The sequence below is a fragment of the Amaranthus tricolor genome, chromosome 6, assembly GCF_026212465.1.
Source record: "Amaranthus tricolor cultivar Red isolate AtriRed21 chromosome 6, ASM2621246v1, whole genome shotgun sequence".
Taxonomy (NCBI): Eukaryota; Viridiplantae; Streptophyta; class Magnoliopsida; order Caryophyllales; family Amaranthaceae; genus Amaranthus; species Amaranthus tricolor.
In genome coordinates, this window is record NC_080052.1 from 16560829 (window position 1) to 16581596 (window position 20768).

General features: G+C 33.8%; 1 protein-coding gene and 1 long non-coding RNA gene across 2 annotated transcripts; both read right to left on the bottom strand.

The window, feature by feature from the left end:
• Positions 1-14595: 14595 nt before the first annotated feature.
• Positions 14596-19332, bottom strand: LOC130816171 (uncharacterized). The gene is made up of 3 exons (XR_009042720.1): positions 18725-19332; positions 18189-18260; positions 14596-17767 (listed from the first exon to the last, which is right to left on the bottom strand). It is a non-coding gene; the product is annotated as an uncharacterized LOC130816171 (long non-coding RNA).
• Positions 19333-19495: 163 nt separating this feature from the next.
• On the bottom strand, positions 19496-20768 carry LOC130815598 (uncharacterized mitochondrial protein AtMg00810-like). The gene has a single exon (XM_057682088.1). The coding sequence runs from the start codon at positions 20766-20768 to the stop codon at positions 19503-19505; it is 1266 nt and encodes a 421-aa protein (XP_057538071.1). The 3' UTR covers positions 19496-19502.

Sequence of the window (20768 nt, forward strand, 5' to 3'; positions counted from 1 at the left end):
AAAATAAACAAAAACTAATAAAAATTAAATTTAAAATGATTTATGTATCACACATACTATGAAGTTTTTACTCGTTTACTACAATATCTATGTTGAAAGGATCTCTTCCAATTAACACCATGATCCAATACTTGAATGATGAAAAGGATGAAAAGTGGAGTGAAAAAAAAAGTAAAAAAAATGAAAAGAAAAATGAAAAAAAGTATATACCTTGAGAAACCGATGTGAAAAACAAGGATAACCTTGTGCCAATAGGTCAAAAATCAATCTCATATAAATATATCCTATTAGTTGATCATGGCTCAAGAGGAGCATAAGTAGGTCCAAAAGGACACTGAATAAATTATGAACGGAGAAGTTCAAAAGGAAAAACAAAATATGTTGTTATTTAATATAGAAGAGTGATCAACCAATGGATTTCTAGTACCATGTAAATACGTGGTTTGAAAGTTGTGAATCATAAAAATAACTAAAAAGAGGATATTATAAGTTCAAGATGCATAACATTTTCTATTAGTTTGTTGAATATTTATGGGTTTCAATAAGAATATATGATTATGTATGAATTTGGTAATTTAGGTAGATATTATGTTTCTTTCTAATTAAGAAAAATACTTTTGAAATCAGTCATACTTTTATAAAAAGATTTCTTGAAATAATAATTATTATTATTATTATTATTATTATTATTTTGAGATTTTGTGTGTAGATCTTCTGTAAACCCTCACGAGATCATAACTCATCCACTAGGGGTAACCTAGTGGTTTAAATGGGTTGTTGCATATGCTAAATGCAAAATCGATAATGACTAATATTAAAATACTTAATTTGATCAAGGACGATCAAAGGATAAGTGTGGGGGAATTTGTTAAGGGCTAAAAGTTACATTATTTTTACTCCTCTTTACGTACGATTTAACTACGTTCATTAAATAATATATAATATTTAGTATATATTTAATTTATGAGTTAAAATGTACACTTATATAATTTTATTAACATTTTGTAGGATTTGTGATTAAAAATAAAGTTGGACGAAATAAGAAAATTGGAGCCGAATGAGAAAAAACGTAATTCGCGAAGTACATGATAGTCCAGTTTTAAAATAGGCATATCTCACTCATACGGACTCCAAATTAAGCGGCTTTCGTAACTATGGACATGTACTCGAAAAGATCTAGAACTTTTTAGCTATGACCAGAGGTTAATTCAGCCCATATCAATGCTAAAAATTAAAGTTATGTCGGCAGCAGATTTCAGTATATATTGAAGAAGAGAATTCCAACGTGAATTCTGTAGTTGAGTTGGTGCATGCTTAGCCACTCTAAGAATCTGATTAAATATACCCGATTCTTATTTGTCGCCACCATTTTCATTTTATCACCACCCCTTGAATGAAATTACGAATTTACCCCTGGAATTTAAAAAATTACGAAAATGCCACTAAGCTTAAAACCTCTATAAAAACACTTCAAATCCACTCAATAACACTTTCATCACTTCCATAAACTCAAATTCTTCACATAAAATTAAGCGGAGCTAAAACTTTGGAATCGAAGTCGTCAACAAATATTCGAGGTAAGTTTTATTTTAAATCAATCGAAGAAAAAAAAAATTTTAAATGGGTTCGGCACAGTCGCACAAAACGTGCGACTGTGCCGAACCCATTATATTATTTTTTTCTTTTTTTTTTTTAATTTCGAAAGAGTTTCTTGTTAGTTAATGTTATTTAGTAAATGTTGTAATAAAATGTATTATGATAATGTTATTGTAAGAAGTAGTTTTTGATTTACATATTCGAAATAGAAAAAAAAATATGAGAATCCAGTCGCACAACCCAGTCGCACATTTTGTGCGACTGGGTTGTGCAACTGGATTATCATTTTTTTTTTATTCGTAATGAATTTGTTTAGTGTAATTAATTTATTAAATTTGAGTTGTTTAAATATTTATGAATATAATAATTGTTTAATTTTTTGTAAATGTGAATTATTTTTTGTGTTACTTGTTTTTAATTTATTTGATTCTAAGTGTTTATTAAATTAACTTTAGAATGTTGTCTTAATTTAAAATATGAAAATTCTAGTAAATGGCTGGAAATCAAGGTAAAGGAAAAGGGTTTTTTATAGGGTTATTAAGCGGCAATAGATCTAAGCCTACTTTACTGAGAGGTGATCCCCATGAGAGAGGGGTTACGGGATCTGCAAGGCGAGCAAGGCAAGAACAGGCGGCCATACATAGTCAGGCCCAACGTTCAAGTACCCTAGAGCAAGTGCGTAGTCGCTTTGAGCGCCAGAGTAGCCTACATAGTCATACGGTCGGCTCAGGTGACGATGATACTGATTACGACGAGTCTCTTAGTCGGGAAGAGTCTCTTGGTCAGGATGAGTCTACATGTCATCCTATTGATTGGACGATCGTAAGAGGCCATGCTGGTAAGTTCAGGATTAGAGGGCAGGGCTCGGGTGGCACTTCTGATCAGGCAGGAGTAAGCCAGGCTGAGGATGCGGCTCCACGGGGGAGGAGGCGCTCGCAGTCCGCGGACATGGACTGGTTAATCACATCACCCCAGCCCGGGGGCCCTGTTGATACTACTTTAATACCCAGCTACGGTGGGCACGTAGCAAAGGTTATATTTGAGGGATCGGAGCGCACCCCTCCGATTTTGGAATGTCGTGCTCGGAAGAAAACGTTGGATTCAATCATTAGACTTCAGTTCATGTTTGATGAATTGTACAGGGTGTTACCTGGTACTCCCCTTGGTCGTCTGCCGTATATAATGCACCAGCACATCGACAGTGCTCTCATTACGGCATTTGTGGAAAGGTGGCAGCCTGACACCAACACCTTCCACATGCCGTGGGGGGAGATGACCATAATGTTGCACGACGTGCAACGCATCTTAGGAATTTGCATTGACGGTTCACTTCCCGTGCAACCGTCTGATAGTGAATGGCAGCTTGGCCCGGCCGGCCTTTTTGGTATGCCATTGTCGGAGCTGCGTGCGAAGGGGCACTTCACAAGCGGCAGCATTAATGTTGGTGCACTGTTGCAGCTATGCCACCGTTCTCAGTCTATGGATACTCAACGTACCGCCTACTACATGGCTATAGTAGGTTCCACGTTGCTCGTGGATAAGACTAGAGTAGGGATGCGTCCTCACCCTGTTGTTACTATTACCGCTGATCAGGCTGACATTGCTTGGGGTGCAGTGACGCTTGCTCACTTGTATCACCAACTGGGTATGGCGACGATAATTAATAATTAAAACCTGTTTACCTGGAAAGACAGCATGAATAGCTGCAGACAAACCCTCATCCCGATCCGTTACGATTACATCCGGCGTCTGGACTCTCCCGTAAATATCCCTCCACCTCTCCAACACCCAAGAATAAGACACAGCCGCCTCATCTCGCATCAAACAGAATGCAACCAAGAAATTATGATTCGTTGGCGTCATTCCAATGATTTCGCAAACACTTTTGCTTATTCGTTTTGTACGTTGTGTCTATCAACACAACATGGGGCCACGAACGTAGCATCTGGATAGAAGTTGGATTCGCAATCAATAATCTAGTCAACTGATCCTCACTATCCAAGTCCGTCCAAACTACATAATTATGCTCCGTGGCCATATACAGACAGTGTTGAAGAGGAGTCCTACCATCCATCTCTTCTCTCCTGATTGACTGTCTCACATTGTAAATTTGATTCATACTAGCATAAAAACGAGGAAAATTTCTTCTAATTGAAGACATTATAAATGCTGGTTGCATGCCAGTTGCACTTAGATCTCGTATGTGCTGCCTGATATCCACAGTCATCCTATTTACTCTTATTTGACCATCTCTGTACATGAAGAACGGGTGGTTATGTATTCCTTTTTCACCAGGAAACACTCTAACCGTCCAAGGCCTTTCCTCTGGGTTACGACTAGTTCCTAAAATCATAAATTTACACCCACAACCCCTACTTTTGGAACCAGGTCGGGCAGCATTGTTTAAGTTATGCAAATCAACACTTCTTTTATCATAGCGGTGACATCTTAAGTACAGACTCACTCTAGAACGCCCTTCTTTTTTTTTTATATGAAGCACGTGTAAATTGAAATCCAATTGTTAGTGCTATCTCATTAGCCCAAGCATGTAAATCATCTACATAATCAAATTCTCTATCGGTAATAAATATATCAGAATAATCTACATTATCTCCTAAATTTTCAAAGTCCTGCAAATAATAATTATAATAACATTATCATAATATATCAAAATAATAATAACTTTAAAATAATTATTTCTACAAAATAATTATAATAAAATACCATTATTATAGCACAAATATAGATTAAAATAAAATAATTTAATTAAACAAAATAAATTTTATAATTCGAAGTTCAAAAAAAAATTAAATTAGAAGTCGCACAAAACGTGCGACTGTGCCTAGGCTGAGTCGCACAAAATGTGCGATTCAGCCTAGGCACAGTCGCACTTTTTGTGCGACTTCTCTTAAATTTTTTTTTTTATTTTTGAAATTCAAAAACAACCAAAAAAATTAAAAAAAAATAAAATTGGAAGCAGTCGCACAAAACGTGCGACTCAGCCTAGGTCCAGTCGCACGTTTTGTGCGACTTCATTCCTATTTTTTTTTGTGCAAAAATCGAACCGATTAATTACTTACCGAATCGTTATCATGCTCGTCTTGGTATGCCATTGATGTTCGATCTACAGTTCTAGCTTGTTTAACTTTACGTAGTGTTTTTAGAGTTTTTAGAGAGAAGGTATCGTGTTTGAATTCGAATATCCTACCATAACGCCTCTGAAAATTCAATATATATATAATTCCGATAATAATGTTATTAAGCGATAACAATGTTATTAAGTGACATTTACATTTCTTAAACATTTTCTAAGTTAAGTGGCATTTTTGTAATTTTTTTAAATTCAGGGGTAATATGGTAATTTCATTAAAGGGGTGGCAAGAAAATAAAAAAGGTGGCGACAAATAATAATTCTCTAAATATAATGAAAACCGACATTGCCTAGTTGGCTGGGTGTGCTGAGCATGGTACAGCAGGTCTGCTCCCCTCAGCAGCAAGTTGTAATTATTTTTCTTTTCTTAATTTTTGTCTTTTTATCACCTCTATAAATAGAGGTTTTGTCTTCCAACAAAAAAGGAACAGAGATATTCTCATATAAGTAGAGAGAAAAGAGATTGAAAAACATATTTTAAAGTCTCTTATTTTGTATTAAAAATTATTTACTTGATGAATTTTCATATTTTCCATTTTTTTCATGTTTAATTTGGAGTAAATTATTTTGTAGTAACATATATTAATGTCTTGGCATATTATTTTTATGAGATTTGAAATAGGTCTTTAATTTATGCAACTTTGTTATTGAGTATTTATGTAAACTAGTTTTTATTTGTAAATTTATATAAGATTAATTTTGTTGGGTACACTTCATTATTCTTGTTTAAGTTGATGTTTTAAAATTAATTAAACTTTGTTTAGTTAGTTTTATTAAAGAAACAAGTGCATCTAGTTTTATTATTAGAGTTTACATAATACTCCCTCCTATGCAGGATAAGTGTCCCATTTGACTTTTCACGGATTTTAAGAAAAGTCAAAATGGGACCCTAAGGGTAGGAGAGAGAGTAGTATTATGGGTTTTTAATTGTAAGGATTAAGGAATTAATGATTCCCACCAATTTAGCCCAATTTAAAAGCTGATTTTTTTGGCACCAAAAGTTTGAAATTTTTTTGCGCCAAAATTACATCGATAATATAATTAAGTCCTGAATTACATAATTAAGTCCTGAATTACATAATTAAGTCCTACGTTTACAAAAATTTATGGAAATTACATAAATTTCTCAAGAGTACTAAAAATTAAATACATTAGTTACGGTATCTCCGAGAGCCTTCTCAATTCTTCAATAGCTTCGGTGTAGTTGCAGTCGTTACTGATCATGTGAGTGCGAATTTTTTTGCGATCATTGACTTCAGATTTTCCAAATTACCAAAAAAATGCATTAATAATTTCTTAAATAGCCTCCAATTTATAAACAACCAAATTTTCAAAATGAAAAAAATCATCACATTATCCAAATTAATTTGAAACTCCAAATTAAAATGTCCAGAAATAAAGAATTCAGAAGGAAATCAGAAACTGCCACCAAGCAAGTTTTGATATTGATGTCTGCCGTCATGAATTCAACCAAATTTTCAAAGCACAGCATAAATTGAGAAAACAGAAATAAGGCGCCAAAATTGAAATGTCCAACAAAAATAATAACTCAATCATTACACGAAAAAACAGAAAGCATAAATAGACAATGACAATGGTCATTTATTAGACATTCATCTAAAACAATGGCTCCTACAAAAAAACTTAAGTACACAACAAAGAGAACACATAATGCAGAAGCTGCTGTCTGCATTAAATAAGAAGGGCAAACCAATGCTAGGCACAATCAATGCACTTGCGAATGAGTTTCAAGTGTGTAGGAAAACAATCACACGTTTGTGGAATGATGTCAAGAAACAGATGACAAACAACACCATAGTCATTAACCTCAACAGTAAGAGAGGGGGCAGAGAAGCAGCAAACAAAATAAAATTCGATGAAGAAAAATTTAAGGCCATCAAATATGAACTCAAGGGTACTCAGCATTCAGTAGCAAAGCAGATGGAAGTGTCACAATCAACGATATGTAGGTGGAAGAGGAACAAAGTCATAAGAAGGCACACAAACGCAATCAAAACAAAGTCATAAGACAGGGGGGGTTTGACTATCACAATCCTCACATGAACAAAACAAAGGCAGCAAGGGAATGGACTTCGCCAGATTACTAGAGTATTGACAAACAATTGGTTGTTGATTCACTTCAATATTTATTCACAAAGCTATGTACAGAAAAAATGAATAAGCTTGTGGAACTCATTGGTTATGCAGGGGGGATTGATGAAGGGGATTCGAATGTAGAAATATCAGAAAACAACAACAACCAATCTCAACGAATTTCAGCAGGAGCAACAGAAATCATCATATGAGCAAAAGAACAGCAACCAACAAAATTTTTTGGGACACAGAGGAAAGCAACAACAGCACAGAAGATCAGCCAATACAACCTTAACCAACACAGCAACATGTGTGAAATGTAAATTCCTTTTGACTTTGGACATATTTTTGGGATCTTTAACATGGGATGTTTCAGATGCAAACAACAAAAATTTTATGTTGTTTTCAATGAAACATTTTTATTCAAATATACATTAATGAAAAAATTGGTTGTTTTAGTACTCTCAGGTAAACTTTTTTTTTTTTTTTTAAATCATTGAATAGAAAATCGAACATCTTTGTGCATTAAACGTTGGAAAACAATCCAAACCCCCTTTGTTCGATTTTATGGTGGCTAAAAATGCTCTCACTTTCAGATCACAGAGCAATGAAATAAAATGCATACAAAAACGTTTAAATTAAAAATCATCATCAGTCAAAATGAACATGCACCAACACGAACTTGTACTCACTTGAGAAAGGACCTAGCTTATCAAGCCAATCTTCTTCTTCACAATCAGTATTCGAAAAAACAGCATCAATGGAAGAATATTCATGATCAGGATACATATCAGGCTCAGGTGTGTAAATCGGTTCACCTTCAGAGTCAAGTTCTCTTCCCCACTTAGGATCAGTCTCAACAGAAGTTGAGTCATCATAGTAATCAAAAGACTCTTCCTCAAACGATTTCAGTCCAGATCTAGGGTTTTCATCATCGAACCCCTTAAAGTCTATCTTAGAATGCGATTTGTAAGGAGATTTGGGGATTCTCAGAAGTAAAGAAGTAGGCGAGTTAGGGTTTTTCATGGATGAGTTGATTGTCGAGTTAGGATTCTTCAGGGGGGATTTAAAAGGCGAACTGGAGTTCGCCATGAGAACAACACGAAAGAAATTAAGGAATAAGGTGAAGCTTCAACCCAGATCTAGGGTTATCAGACAACAACACAGAAGAAATTAAGGAAGACGGTGAACCTTCCACCCAGATTTAGGGTTTTCAGAGAAGAACAAGAAAGAAGATAAGGAAGAAGGTGAAGCTTCAACCCAGGATTATCACAAAATGGCAAGAGGAATGGGGAATGGGTAGGGTTTTAGGGTTATAAAGGGAGGGAGTGTGTAAATGGGTGGTTATTAATTAGGATTTAAGTATGTTGATTAATTATAAGGGGGGAAAAATTAGTAAGGGTAATGGAGGGTATAATTAAAAATAGGATAAAGTACTAAGGGTATAATAGTCAAAAATGCATGCCAAAAATAGAAATGGGACATTTAAGGTGACTTGACCATAAAAGGAAATGGGGCACCTAAGCTGAATAGGAGGGAGTATTAAATTTAGTTGGGTTATAGGGTATCTTCTTAATTAAGTTTAATGGTTGGTGAAGTCTTCCTAAAATAACTGCATCTAGTTTTATTATTAGAGTTTACATAATATTAAATTTAGTTGGGTTATAGGGTATCTTATTAATTAAGTTTAATGGTTGGTGAAGTCTTCCTAAATTTAAAGCAGTCAATTCATTAAAACCGGATTAGTGAACACTAGGGCTTTACTATCTTGGGTAAAAATAGTAAGCTAAAATAAAAGGGTTGACAGGGGATTTACGAGGGTACTATATATAAATCCGACAGCCACCTATTCATATAAAAGTTGTAATTAATCAATGATTAAAAATAGTCTTGCCAATGACTGAAATACATGTTGCTACTACATTCTCTTATTGATTTACACTCTTATTTACTTTACATATCTTATTTTCTTGTATTAAGCTTATTTTATTTTTAAGTTCTTAGTAGTATTATCACAACTCATTTCCCCCCATTTTTTTTTACTTTATATATTTTCTATAAAAATAAATAAAATAGAAGTATCTTTAAAATTAGTAATCACAATCTCTATGGATCGACCAATACTTGCCACTTACTATATTTAGCAAGTTGTAATAGGGTAAAATATAATTTAAATTTGTGCGCGTACGACAGCTTTCTACATTGTGCTATCCATAGCATTTGTGAGCAACATACACCGGCTACTATAAATTCAAAGATAATCTCAAGAATCGACATGATCTTGATGTACTCTTTCTATCCACCTTATATCTCACATAATCCGCATTTGAAAAATCAATCAAACCAAAATCGTCACAACTAGGGTACCATAGATTAAAGTCTTTAGTCCCATGAATATATTTGAAGATTCTTTTAACTTCGATTAACTGAGATTCTTTTGGGTTAGCGTGAAAACAAGCACATAAGCAAAGCCTAAAAATCATATGTAGACGACTAGCGGTTAAATACAATAATGTACCGATCATACCTCTATAAGATGTTTGATCAATACCAAGCTAATTGTTGCACTCATAGGTGTAATAGCACGTTTGCTATTCTTCTTTTAGAGACCTCTAACATACTTACTTTAACAAATAAGTATGCTATTCTTCTTTTGCTTTATTTGTAGTCCAAGAATGAATGATAAGTCATCCATCATGCTGATTTCAAATTCTTTGCACATAATCTTAGAAATTCGTTGCATATAGAATCATTAGCAGCTCTAAACAATATATCATCAACATATACTTGAACAATAAGAATATCTTTCCCTTTACTTTTATTAAAAAGTATTTTATCAATTTTATCTCGTTGAAAGTTGTTCTCAAGTAAATGTGAGCTAAATCTATCGTACCAACCCCTTAGAGCTCTTTTTAAACTGTATAATGCTTTGTTTAGTTTAAACACATGATTAGGTAGATTAGGATTTTCAAGACCTAGTGGTTGTTTGACATAGACTTCTTGTAAATAAACATTTAACAATGCACATTAACATCCATTTGATATAATTTTATGTTCATGTAAGAAGTAAAAGCAACCATGATTCGAATAGATTCTAATCTAGCTACTGGTGCAAAATTTATCATCATAATCAATACCTTCTTCATGATTATAGCCTTGAGCTACTAACATTGTGTTGTTCCTTATGATTTCTCTATCCTCATTTAGCTTGTTTCGAAAGACCCATCTTGTTCCAATGATGGTACGATCTTGTGGTCTATCAACTAAATCCCATACTTTGTTTCTTTCAAATTCATTGAGTTCACTTTGCATAGGAGTGTTCCACTCCAGTTCTTTTATGGCTTATTTAATATCCATTGGTTCAACAAGAGAAACAAAAGCAGAAAGTGCACATAAGTTTTTAAGAGAGGATCGAGTTTGTGTACCTTTAGTTAGATCACTAATGATGTTTTCCGGATGATGTTGAGATGATAATCTAAATCTTCTTCTTAGTATGGATGAGGTGTGATCATTGACTGAGCTCATTGGTACTTCCTTTGAAGAGTCTCTAGTTGGAGTAAAAACAATACGTTCAGGTTGTCTTTCCAAGTTTTGAACATTGGTCTCAACATCAGGTTGTGAGTCTAATGTGCTCAACCTTTTTATCTTCGACATCTTCAAGACTTTGTATTGGCTCTTACATATTTTTCTTTGCATCTTTATTTTGATCATTGGCATCAAGTTCATCTTCACTCTCGTCATCAAAATGCTTATTAAGGTTTAATTCATTTAATCTTCACTTAGTATACCATTCTCCGATTCATGAAATACAACATGTATGCTTTTTTCTACCATACTTGTACACTTATTTAACACTCTATAAGCCTCGCTATTCAATGAATATCCTAGGAAGATACATTCATTACTTCTAGCTCAAAATTACCAAAGTTATCCTTACAGTTGTTAAAACAGTTACAACCACATGGTCTAAGATAGGCTATGTTTTGTTTTCTTCCTTTAAATAGCTCAAAGGGGGTTTTCTTTAAAATGGGTCGAATAAGACATCTATTAAACACATGACTCTCTTCCGCTTCAACCCTATAGTGTTTGGCTAATCCATTTTCAATGAGCATAATCCTAGCATTTTTCCTAAAGTGCAATTTTTCCGTTCAGCCACATCATTTTGTTGAGGTGTCTAACGAGCTGAAAAGTTGTGAGTTATACCATATTTTTCAGAAAAGGAATCGAAGCCTAATTGATCAAACTCTCTTCCATGATCACTTCTAAACGAAACAATTGAAAGGTTTAGCAAAGTTCACATCTCTTAAGAATGCTTTGAGAACGACTTCAAAGCTTCTCCTTTTTCCTTCAAAAAATCAACCCATGTAATCTAGAAAAATCATCATCTGTTACAAGTATATAAGATTTACCTCTCATGCTCCTCACACGCATTGGACCATATAGATCAATATGTAGAAGTTCACATGGTCATGTTACTTACCATTTTCTTCGGTTTAAAAGAACTTCATACTTGTTTACCTATAATACACACATCACATGAAGGTCTGTGCTTGTAGTCAAGAGCTGGAAGTCCTTTAACCAGATCTTTATTTACTAATTCATGCATGTTGTGCATATTAATGTGGCCTAGCCTTCTATGCCATAGCTTTGGATCATCCGTTATAGCCTTTAAACACTTAAAAGCTTGAGCTGCAATTTCGTGAGTATTTAAAGCATAAACATTATCATGGCTAAGGGCGGTGATGAAATATCTCCCGTATTAGGATTTTTAACAACACACTTTTCTTTATCAAATATTACTTGATTACCTTTATCACATAATTGAGACACACTTAACAAATTAAATTTCAAGCCATCAACAAATAAACATTATAAATAGATTTTGAAAAGTCCTTATCAACCTTACCAACTCCTAAGATCTTAAATTTACCTTTTCTCACTTAGAGTGATCGAACCGTTACATTTTCTTTTATTTCTGAAAAGAATCAATTGCGAATTACATCCTTAATGTTTGATTGTTTTGCAAATTACAGCCTTGATGTTTTTTTTTTTTGTGAATTACAGCCTCCAAAGTAGCATTTTGACCACTATTCAAGCCAGACAACTGAATCCGTATAAATTTAACCGTTGACAACACTTTTTACCTTTGACTTTCATTTTTTGGTTTTAATTTTTTTTTATTTTTAATTTTTTTTTCATTTATTCCTTCTTCCCCTTCCTCTCATTTAATTCCTCTATTAAAGCTTAAATCCAAAAACCCTCCTCCTTCTGCTCCTCAATTCCAGTCAGCTTACTCTTTTCAATTCAATCACAAAATCCTACCATAAGAATTGCAAGGTTTTTAAAACCCATTGCAAGTAATCTTGATAATGCTTCAGACATCCCCTAAACCGCATTTGTTTAAGACATTTTTTCTGTTCAAAACCTTCAAAAACGGCCTTCAATGGTACTTTTTACTAGTTGAAACCCACCTCAGAAAAAATTACTCATTACACAAAAGAATGAAATGGAGTTTTTGGAAAAATCTATTTGCGTGATTTCATGAAAATAATTATTAAATCCAGAAAAATTACTCAATCCAGAAAAATTACCCATTACACAAAGCATTGTCTCATAATCTTTACATTCAAACCTGCCCTAGATCCCATTTTTTTTGTTTTACCCTCATATCTTAGCGTGTTCAACTTTCTGACATTGTCGATTCACTTTTGCAAAAAGAATAGGGAAATAATTACTGGGTTTGTAAGAATTTGAAGAGCAAATTTCCCATCTTTTGAAGTTGGGTTTTTAGGGCTTATGTGGGGTCAAATGTTTGAGTATTTACTCATACTATTATAACCTGCTCAAGATTACACCTTTTTTTGTTTTGCCCTCGAATGTTTATATTGAATTCAACAGGGAAAAATCAGTAGGTTTGTTTGGAAATTGAAGAAAAAACACCATTTTTGAAAGTTAGGTAATTGGTGTCAGTTGAAGCTTGAAAGTTTCAGTATTTACACCACACCAATTACATTTTGCAGAGGAGTTGAAGAAAGAATTAATTAAAGATTATTTTAAAAATATTGAACTATGCAAGATTCAGGGGAAACTTCTAGAACTTACAATGGAATGTCTTATGATAATATTAATGGTTTAGTTTTAGCTTTATCTTCAAATTTTTTCATTGGGGCAAGTTTTATTGTCAAGAAAAAAGGTTTGAAGAAAGCTGGAGCTACCGTCCAACAGCAGATTTTAATCAAAAGAAGTTACCCATTTAGCTTGGCTTGAATATTTTATGGATGAAGAAGAAGGAGAGAGGAAGGTGATTGGAATTAAGGAGCAGAAAGAGGAGTGATTTTAGATTTAAGCTTCAATGGAGCTTCATCAATGGAGGAATTAAGGGTCCGTTTGGTTCAGTGAGCAGGATTGGAATGGTATGGAAACCCATACCAGGATGGTATGAATTCAGAACCCCATACCAGACTAAAACTGTTTGGTTCAATCCTGTAATAGATATTCAATTCATTCACACTGTTTGGTTCAATTATGGAATGGATTCTTTGTCCTGTTTATATATATATAGATACATACATACATTTATTAAACACACAAATACATACACACATATTATGTTTAAGTAAATTACAACCGAAATGTGTTTAAGTAAATAAAAATAAATAAATAAATAAATCTAATAATAATAATAATAATAATAATAAAAACAAGTATAAAAAGCCCATGAAACCCTAAATACTAAGCCAACCGTCATTCTCCCCCATTATCCTCCTTTCTCTTCTTCTTCCTTCCTCCCTCACTCCCGCATCCTTTCCCTTCCCGCACAGCAGCCCAGCCGCCCACAGAACACTAGCAGCACTTCACCTCCGCCAGCAACCAGCCGCCAACAGCAACCAGCAGCAGGGTTGCGATTTCTTTACAACCCAAGCAGCCGCTGCCCAGCAGCCACGACCGCCCGCTTGCTCCTCCTCTTCAGCCGCTGCAATAAAGCTTGTGGCTTTATTCTTGCCATCTACCCCTTCTTTAATTTCTCAAATTTCAAATCTTTCTAAATACCCAAAAGAAAAAAAGATAAAAATTAAGCAATCAGAATGATGAACAATATTTATTTCCATAATTAGGGTTGATATTAATTCTCCAAAATTTAAAGAAAATGAAAAATTTAGAGAATTTAAGACATACCCAAGTTGAAATTCAGCAAAAATTGGGCGTAAATGAAATCTAAAAGCTCTCCTTTGAGATTAGGGTTTGAATATGGGATGGAATGGAGTTTGAAACTTGAGGGGGTAGGAGGATATGATATCTAGAGGATTGGAATGGGATGAGAATCCAGAGGGTATGACATCCCAATGTAAAACTGCCTAACCAAACATTGGAATGGTTGTGATACCATTCCATACCATTAAAAATGAACCAACCAAACATGCCCTAAATGAGCGGAAGGGGAAGAAAAAAATAAATTAGAAAAAAAAATTTAAAACTCATAAAAAAAAAGTAAAACAAAAAACGGAAAGTCAAAGGTAAAATAATGTGGTGAACCGGTCAAATTGTATGGAACCGGTCACCTGGTTTGAATATTGGGAAATACTCTACTTTGGAGGCTGTAATTCGCAAAAAAATATCAAGGTTGTAATTCGCAAAAGCATCAAACATTAAGGCTGTAATTTACAATTAATTCTTCTGAAAATAAAGAAGCTTTATTACCACTCATATGCCTTGAACATCCATTATCCAAGATCCATTTTTATTTTACCTACAAAATAAAAATAAACATTTCTTAACCTTACTTAGCTGACCAAGTTACAAGTTTGGGAGCATACTAGGGATGAACCATGTTAAGTGGTCTTGTTCACGTAGCTCAAAAGGAAAGGTATTCTTGATGATATAGTTGTCCTCACATCTGTAGGGACATGTAATTGCTCTGCTAGTCGTCGAATGACAACATAATCGCAGGTGTAACAAAACATAGTACACGTTAGAGATAAAAATTAATTTAAACCAACCAATCAATCATAAACACAATCAACCTAGCATACAAAGGCTCTAGATTTAACTTCCATTCTTGTATAATCCACTTGAGTGCTATGACTTATCCAGTTATCCACGCTTCACTTGACTAAATCGTTGCCTGGACTAAGCAGTTCGCTTCACTAATCTTTTTTATAGAATACACAAGGGAGAGCTAATCCCAAGGCAATAGCAACCAAGATGTTGCCCAACATCTCAATGGGGTCGTCAAGGTTGAGAATAATGTAACGCTTCATCTTCACAAAGTTCCCTAGCATTATAACTTCGAATGGTTTTCATTGAGCAATGTAATTGTGTTTCAACATAGGCATAAAACTGCTTGTTGAAAGTAGATTGATCTTTAGTTTTCATTTGGTAAATCTATGTTGCTATAGTATAATCATCCACAATTGTCAAGAAGAAACTATAACCATCATGAGTTACATATTTGTAAGGGCCCCATTTCATCTATTTGTAGTAATTGAAAAGATTTGGATGTCTTGAGAGAACTAGAAAGAAAAGGTTTTCTAGTTTGCCTTGTAGCAAGGAAAATAGTATATATAGTGGATTTATGCACTTTATTTACATGAAGATCAGAAAATAAAAGTTTCATTAGTGAAAATGGTAAATGACCTAGTGTAAGATGCTATAATTTAGTTAGATCAACATTTTTTGTATATTGTTTGGAAGGCCGTGTAGCTTAACAAGTTGAATTTTATTGAGGATTTTGTAATGTAAATGATGGAACATCAACATAATAGAGTCCATCTCACAATCTACCAAGAATTTTTGACTTTCAATAGACTTGAAGTAAGCACTCATCATTAGTAAAAACAACACTACTGCATATATCAGTTTACAATTGAGGAACATTCTTAATTTATACTTGTAAATATTGATCATTCTATGAGTTCATTAAAAATACTTCAAACCCAAAGTACCCTCTATAATTTTAGTTTATATTGTAGCAATACATAAATTAATCAATTTAATATATTTTTAGTTCCTTCACAAAAAAGCATTAGAGAGAATTCGAATAAAGAAACAGATCAAAACCTTCTAAAGTAGCTTTTACGGCCCGTTTGGTACATGGTATTAAAGGGCGGTAATGGTAATAAAATTAAGTAATAAAAATTTTGGTTGTTTGGATGCCTTCAATGGTAATGGATGGTAATAAAATAAGGTAATGAAATTACCAAAAAGGGTCATTTTTATTACCATCAAACAACCTGGTATTAGGCTATAATGGTAATGAAGTATTACTGTGGTAATAAAATAAGGTAATGTTGTTTCGAGTTGAAGAAAAAAAATAATAAAGAAAAAAAAGGTAACGTATGTAATTATCCAAAAAAATATTATTATTAAAAAAAGAATCATTAAATAGAATAATTTAGATAAAATAATGCTTTTAGATATAAATATACAATAATGAAACTAAGAGTCATTATCATTTTTTATTACTAACAACCAAATGCAATCAATGGAATATTATCTTCCATTACCATTCTTTAGTCATGCACACTAAACAAAAGAATCTTCATTACCGATTCTCATATCCATTTCTCCATTACTATTGCCATTACAACATTTCATTCCCATTACTTCATTACCATCAACCAAATGGGCCGTTGGCCCTTTTGCCATCAATGGCAATCCCACCTTCATTGAGAAGCCTAATCTTATCCTAAAGCAGTCTAGCAAAGCCTTAATTCCTTCACCAATTTATAAAAAAAGGTTAATATAAATTGAATTTAATCGTTGAATTAAAGATGTCTCTTCATTAAAGAATGTTAAAATAAAGGAGAAAAAATTACCAAATAAATAAAGAGTTTAGAAGAATGACAGCATGCAGACAACATAATTATGGAGAAGAAATATTCTTGAATGTTTAATTTTAAAGTTTGAAAATTTGAAAGAATAATGCAATGCAGAGATGTGAATTGGAAATTAGAAGGATTAACGAAAGAATAAATGAAATGAAAGAGAAGAACAGTAGGAGAAATCTTGATTGTAGTGTATCAGTTATTGGCTTCAGGTCTTGAGAATTGATAAGAAAAATAAAACGTCAAAGAAGAAACTTTAATGGTAAAGTATGAGTACTGCTGATATTGTTTTATTGCGAGAGTTTAGAAAGTTCTTCACGAAAAGGATTAATTTGTGTAGAGGTAAAAGTACTAAATCATTTTTCAAGATCACTCCAAATTATTGCACCTTTACCTTGTCTTCTTGTTAACATCATCTTTTAATAGTTTAGGAAGTGTTTCATCTACAAAATACAACTTATTCTTTGCAATAAGACCTATCATCATGAATTGTTTTCAGTCTCCAAATCCAATTCCATCAAAAACAATACTGACAAGTTTTAGGTTATCATGATCTGAAGGATGTATGTAATACACAAAGGTTGAATATTGTGTGAAATCAATATGAAAAGTCGTTTCAAACATTATTAAGGGTTGAATAAGAAGGGAAAACATGAAGCACAAATAAAAAATACAAAAAAGGACCAACAGCAGCGGTAAATGAGGAGGAAGAGAAAGAAAAAGAGAAACATATTAGGAAAAAAGCTAGTCTGATACTGTAACAACCCGACTTACTATTGACTGAGTAAACAGGGTCATCACGAGATTTATTTCCCAAGAAACTTAAATTTCAATTCCAAAACTTGAGCAAAAGAGGCCACCAGTTCTAAAACATAGCTAAATCAGCTAATTTTCAAACTAATCATCTAACTAAAATACAAAGTAATCATAAAAGTCGTTCTAAAACTCCAATATAGCCAACATAACCAAGTCTAATATACACTTATCAAAAACCTAATACAATACTACAACTTCTCACGAATTCAGCTCAATATAACATCCTTGTAACTCTAATCATCACCGCTAACCCATTATTCCTGACCGGTTTCGATCTGTAAACAATCTAAAAGTTGAAAACAACAGGGGGGTCAGATTTAACTGAATGAGATGTAACAATCCAAAAGAACAAAACACAATGATTTAAATCATAGGTTTAAAAACAACATCAGTTTCCTAGATATTTGTGCGCATAGGGAGTCTAGTTTGAGAGGTGCCCTACAGCTGTAAGACTATGTCTCTCTCGGGTGAAGCTAGTTAATATTTGAATGACAACTCGACTCAAAAACAAGGAGTGGGAGACGATATCCCACCACTCCGTCAACGACCAGCTCGTAAGCCCGATCTATTGACCCATATAACAATATTTTCATAATCATTCATAACAATTCTGTCTCAACAATTATCAATTTCAAAACAACTTTGATAACACTATTTTTCATGAAAAGCAGTCAGGCCAGACCCTTTAAGGGATTGCTACTACTCACCTACAACGTTGCTTTAACGAGTTGAGTCCAAACCATAGCTATCAACAAGAAGATCCTTATCGAAATCGTTTCCTGCAACATAACAATAAACATAACATCACTTAAGTGCGTTAGACGCTGCTACACTAACATATAACTTATTACATTCCTCCTAAAGATGTATCTTAATCAAAACTCTATTCTAACATGTTTAAATTATCATAATAGTGCATAATCTAGTCTTCAATTCACCATGAAATAAAGTTTATGGCCCAATTCATCAAAGAACGTCAAATACCCATTATTTTACCACAAATGTTTCCCAACAATATTTATAATCTCAAAATTCAGTAATTTTATATCAAACAACGTTAAATCTATTTACTCAATTGAAGCAAGTATATGTTATAAATCTTGAAATCAACAAACTAATTTAATAGTGGAGATAATTCTTGATAAGAAATCAGTAAAATAACAAGGTAACTAGATCAAAACATGATTGTTTGAATAAAAGTAATATACAAGAATAAGAGGAACAAGGGTATATTAACACATACCACTTTGAAACCAGTGGCAACCGAAACGAAGGAAGTTGCTGTTGATTGGCCGAGAAATCATAGGAAACTGGAGGAAATATTAATATTTGGTTCTTTCGAAAGTTCCAGAAAGAGACTGCAAGAATTCAGCCTTGAGATGTTGCCTCAACTTGCACCTACACTGACCCAGTCTTACACCAAAGAAATCAACCCAAGAAATTAGATATTGGTTCTTGTATTTGCCAAAAGCACTCTCGAAATTCAAAAAAGATGAGAGAAAATGCGGTTAACTACAATTTGAAACCGGGACAGAATGAGATGGTATTTTTGGTTGCTAGTTTGCTTCGAAATCAAGAATGAAAGGAAGATGATTGGGGTTTTCGAAAATGTAAGGGTTTTGGGAAAAAGGGGCAAATGAAGAAGATGATGAATAATGGTTTATACATTGTAAAATGACATAAATCTCATATTTTTGGTAATGAATTTGTGTTATTATCATTATTATATATATATTTTTATTTTCCTCTTCTTTTTATTCTTACCTAGTGATGAAATCAGCAAAAACAAAACAAGGAAAAACATAGGAGATCAGAAAGAAGGAGGAGAAGAAGGAAGATGGGAGAAGAATGTTTTCTGGAATTATCCAAAAATGTTATTCATAAAAAGAAAAAATAGCCTATATATACATGAGGTCATTTACTAAAATAAGAGGGTTAATGCCTTGTGCTATATATAGTCAATTACAGAGAAAAAAATAAAACCGTAGCGGATGACAAGTCATCAGCTCCAACACCCCCCCTCAAGCTGGAGTGGTATTAACAACTCCTAGCTTGGTTAGAAGCTTACAGAATTGAGGTGATGGCAGAGCCTTTGTGAAGACATCAGCTAGTTGATTTTGGGTAGGTAAATATGTGAGCTGAAGAAGACCTTCAAGAACCTTATCTCGAGTAAAGTGACAATCCACTTCTATGTGTTTAGTTCTTTCATGAAAGACTGGATTTTTTGCAATGTGTATGGCTGACATGTTGTCACAATGTAGAAGAACAGGTTCTAAATTGTATACACCAAGGTCTTGAAGAAGCTGGATCAACCAAGTGATTTCTGATGCAGCTGAAGCCATGGCTCTGTATTCTGCTTCAGAGGAGCTTCTTGAGACTGTGGCTTGTTTTTTAGACTTCCAAGATATAGGTGAATGTCCAAGTAACATCACATATCCAGTAACAGACCTTCGAGAATTTGGACAAGCTGCCCAGTCACTATCTGAGAATGCCTGAAGGGTAAGTTGTGCTGAACCATGTAATAAAATGCCTTGTCCTGTGGTTCCATGGACGTATCTCAATACATGATGCAGAGCATCAACATGTGGCTGCCTTGGGGTATGCATGAATTGACTCAATGTTTGGACAGAGAAAGACAAATCTGGTCTTGTATGAGTCAAAAAATTGAGCTTTCTAATCAAGGATCTATAATGGTCTGGATGAGCATACAAGTCACCTGAATTATCCAGGAGTTTGGTGTTTAAGGATAAGGGAGCAGGAGCAGATTTGGAAAGATCAAAACCACAATTGTCAAGGAGAGATTTTGTGAACTTTTTTTGAGTGAGAATGATCCCAGCTTGTGAGTAAGATACCTCGATACCAAGGAAATAATGTAAGATGCCCAAATCTTTAATGCTGAAGATTGTGTCAAGATGAGCTTTTAGGGTTTGTATATCATTGTGATTTGTACCAGTTACCAGGATATCATCAACATAAACAGCAACAATGGTGATGTCTGAACCCCTTTTTTTGATGAAGAGAGAATAATCGTGTCTGGATTGTACAAATCCTTGATGTAACAGTACAGTATGCAGCTTAAAAAACCATTGTCTGCTTGCTTGCTTCAACCTATATAAGGATTTGTTGAGTTTGCAGAACTTATTCCCAGGATTTTCAATTCCTTTGGGCATTCTCATGTATACTTCTTCATTAAGATCACCATGAAGGAAAGCATTGTTAACATCTAATTGAAATATATCCCACCCTTTGCTTGCTGCAATTGCAATTAAGGCTCTTATGGTTGTCAT

Coding starts and splice junctions, on each gene's coding strand:
- LOC130815598 (XM_057682088.1), bottom strand. CDS start 20,768: ATGACAACCATAAGAGCCTTAATTGCAATTGCAGCAAGCAAAGGGTGG.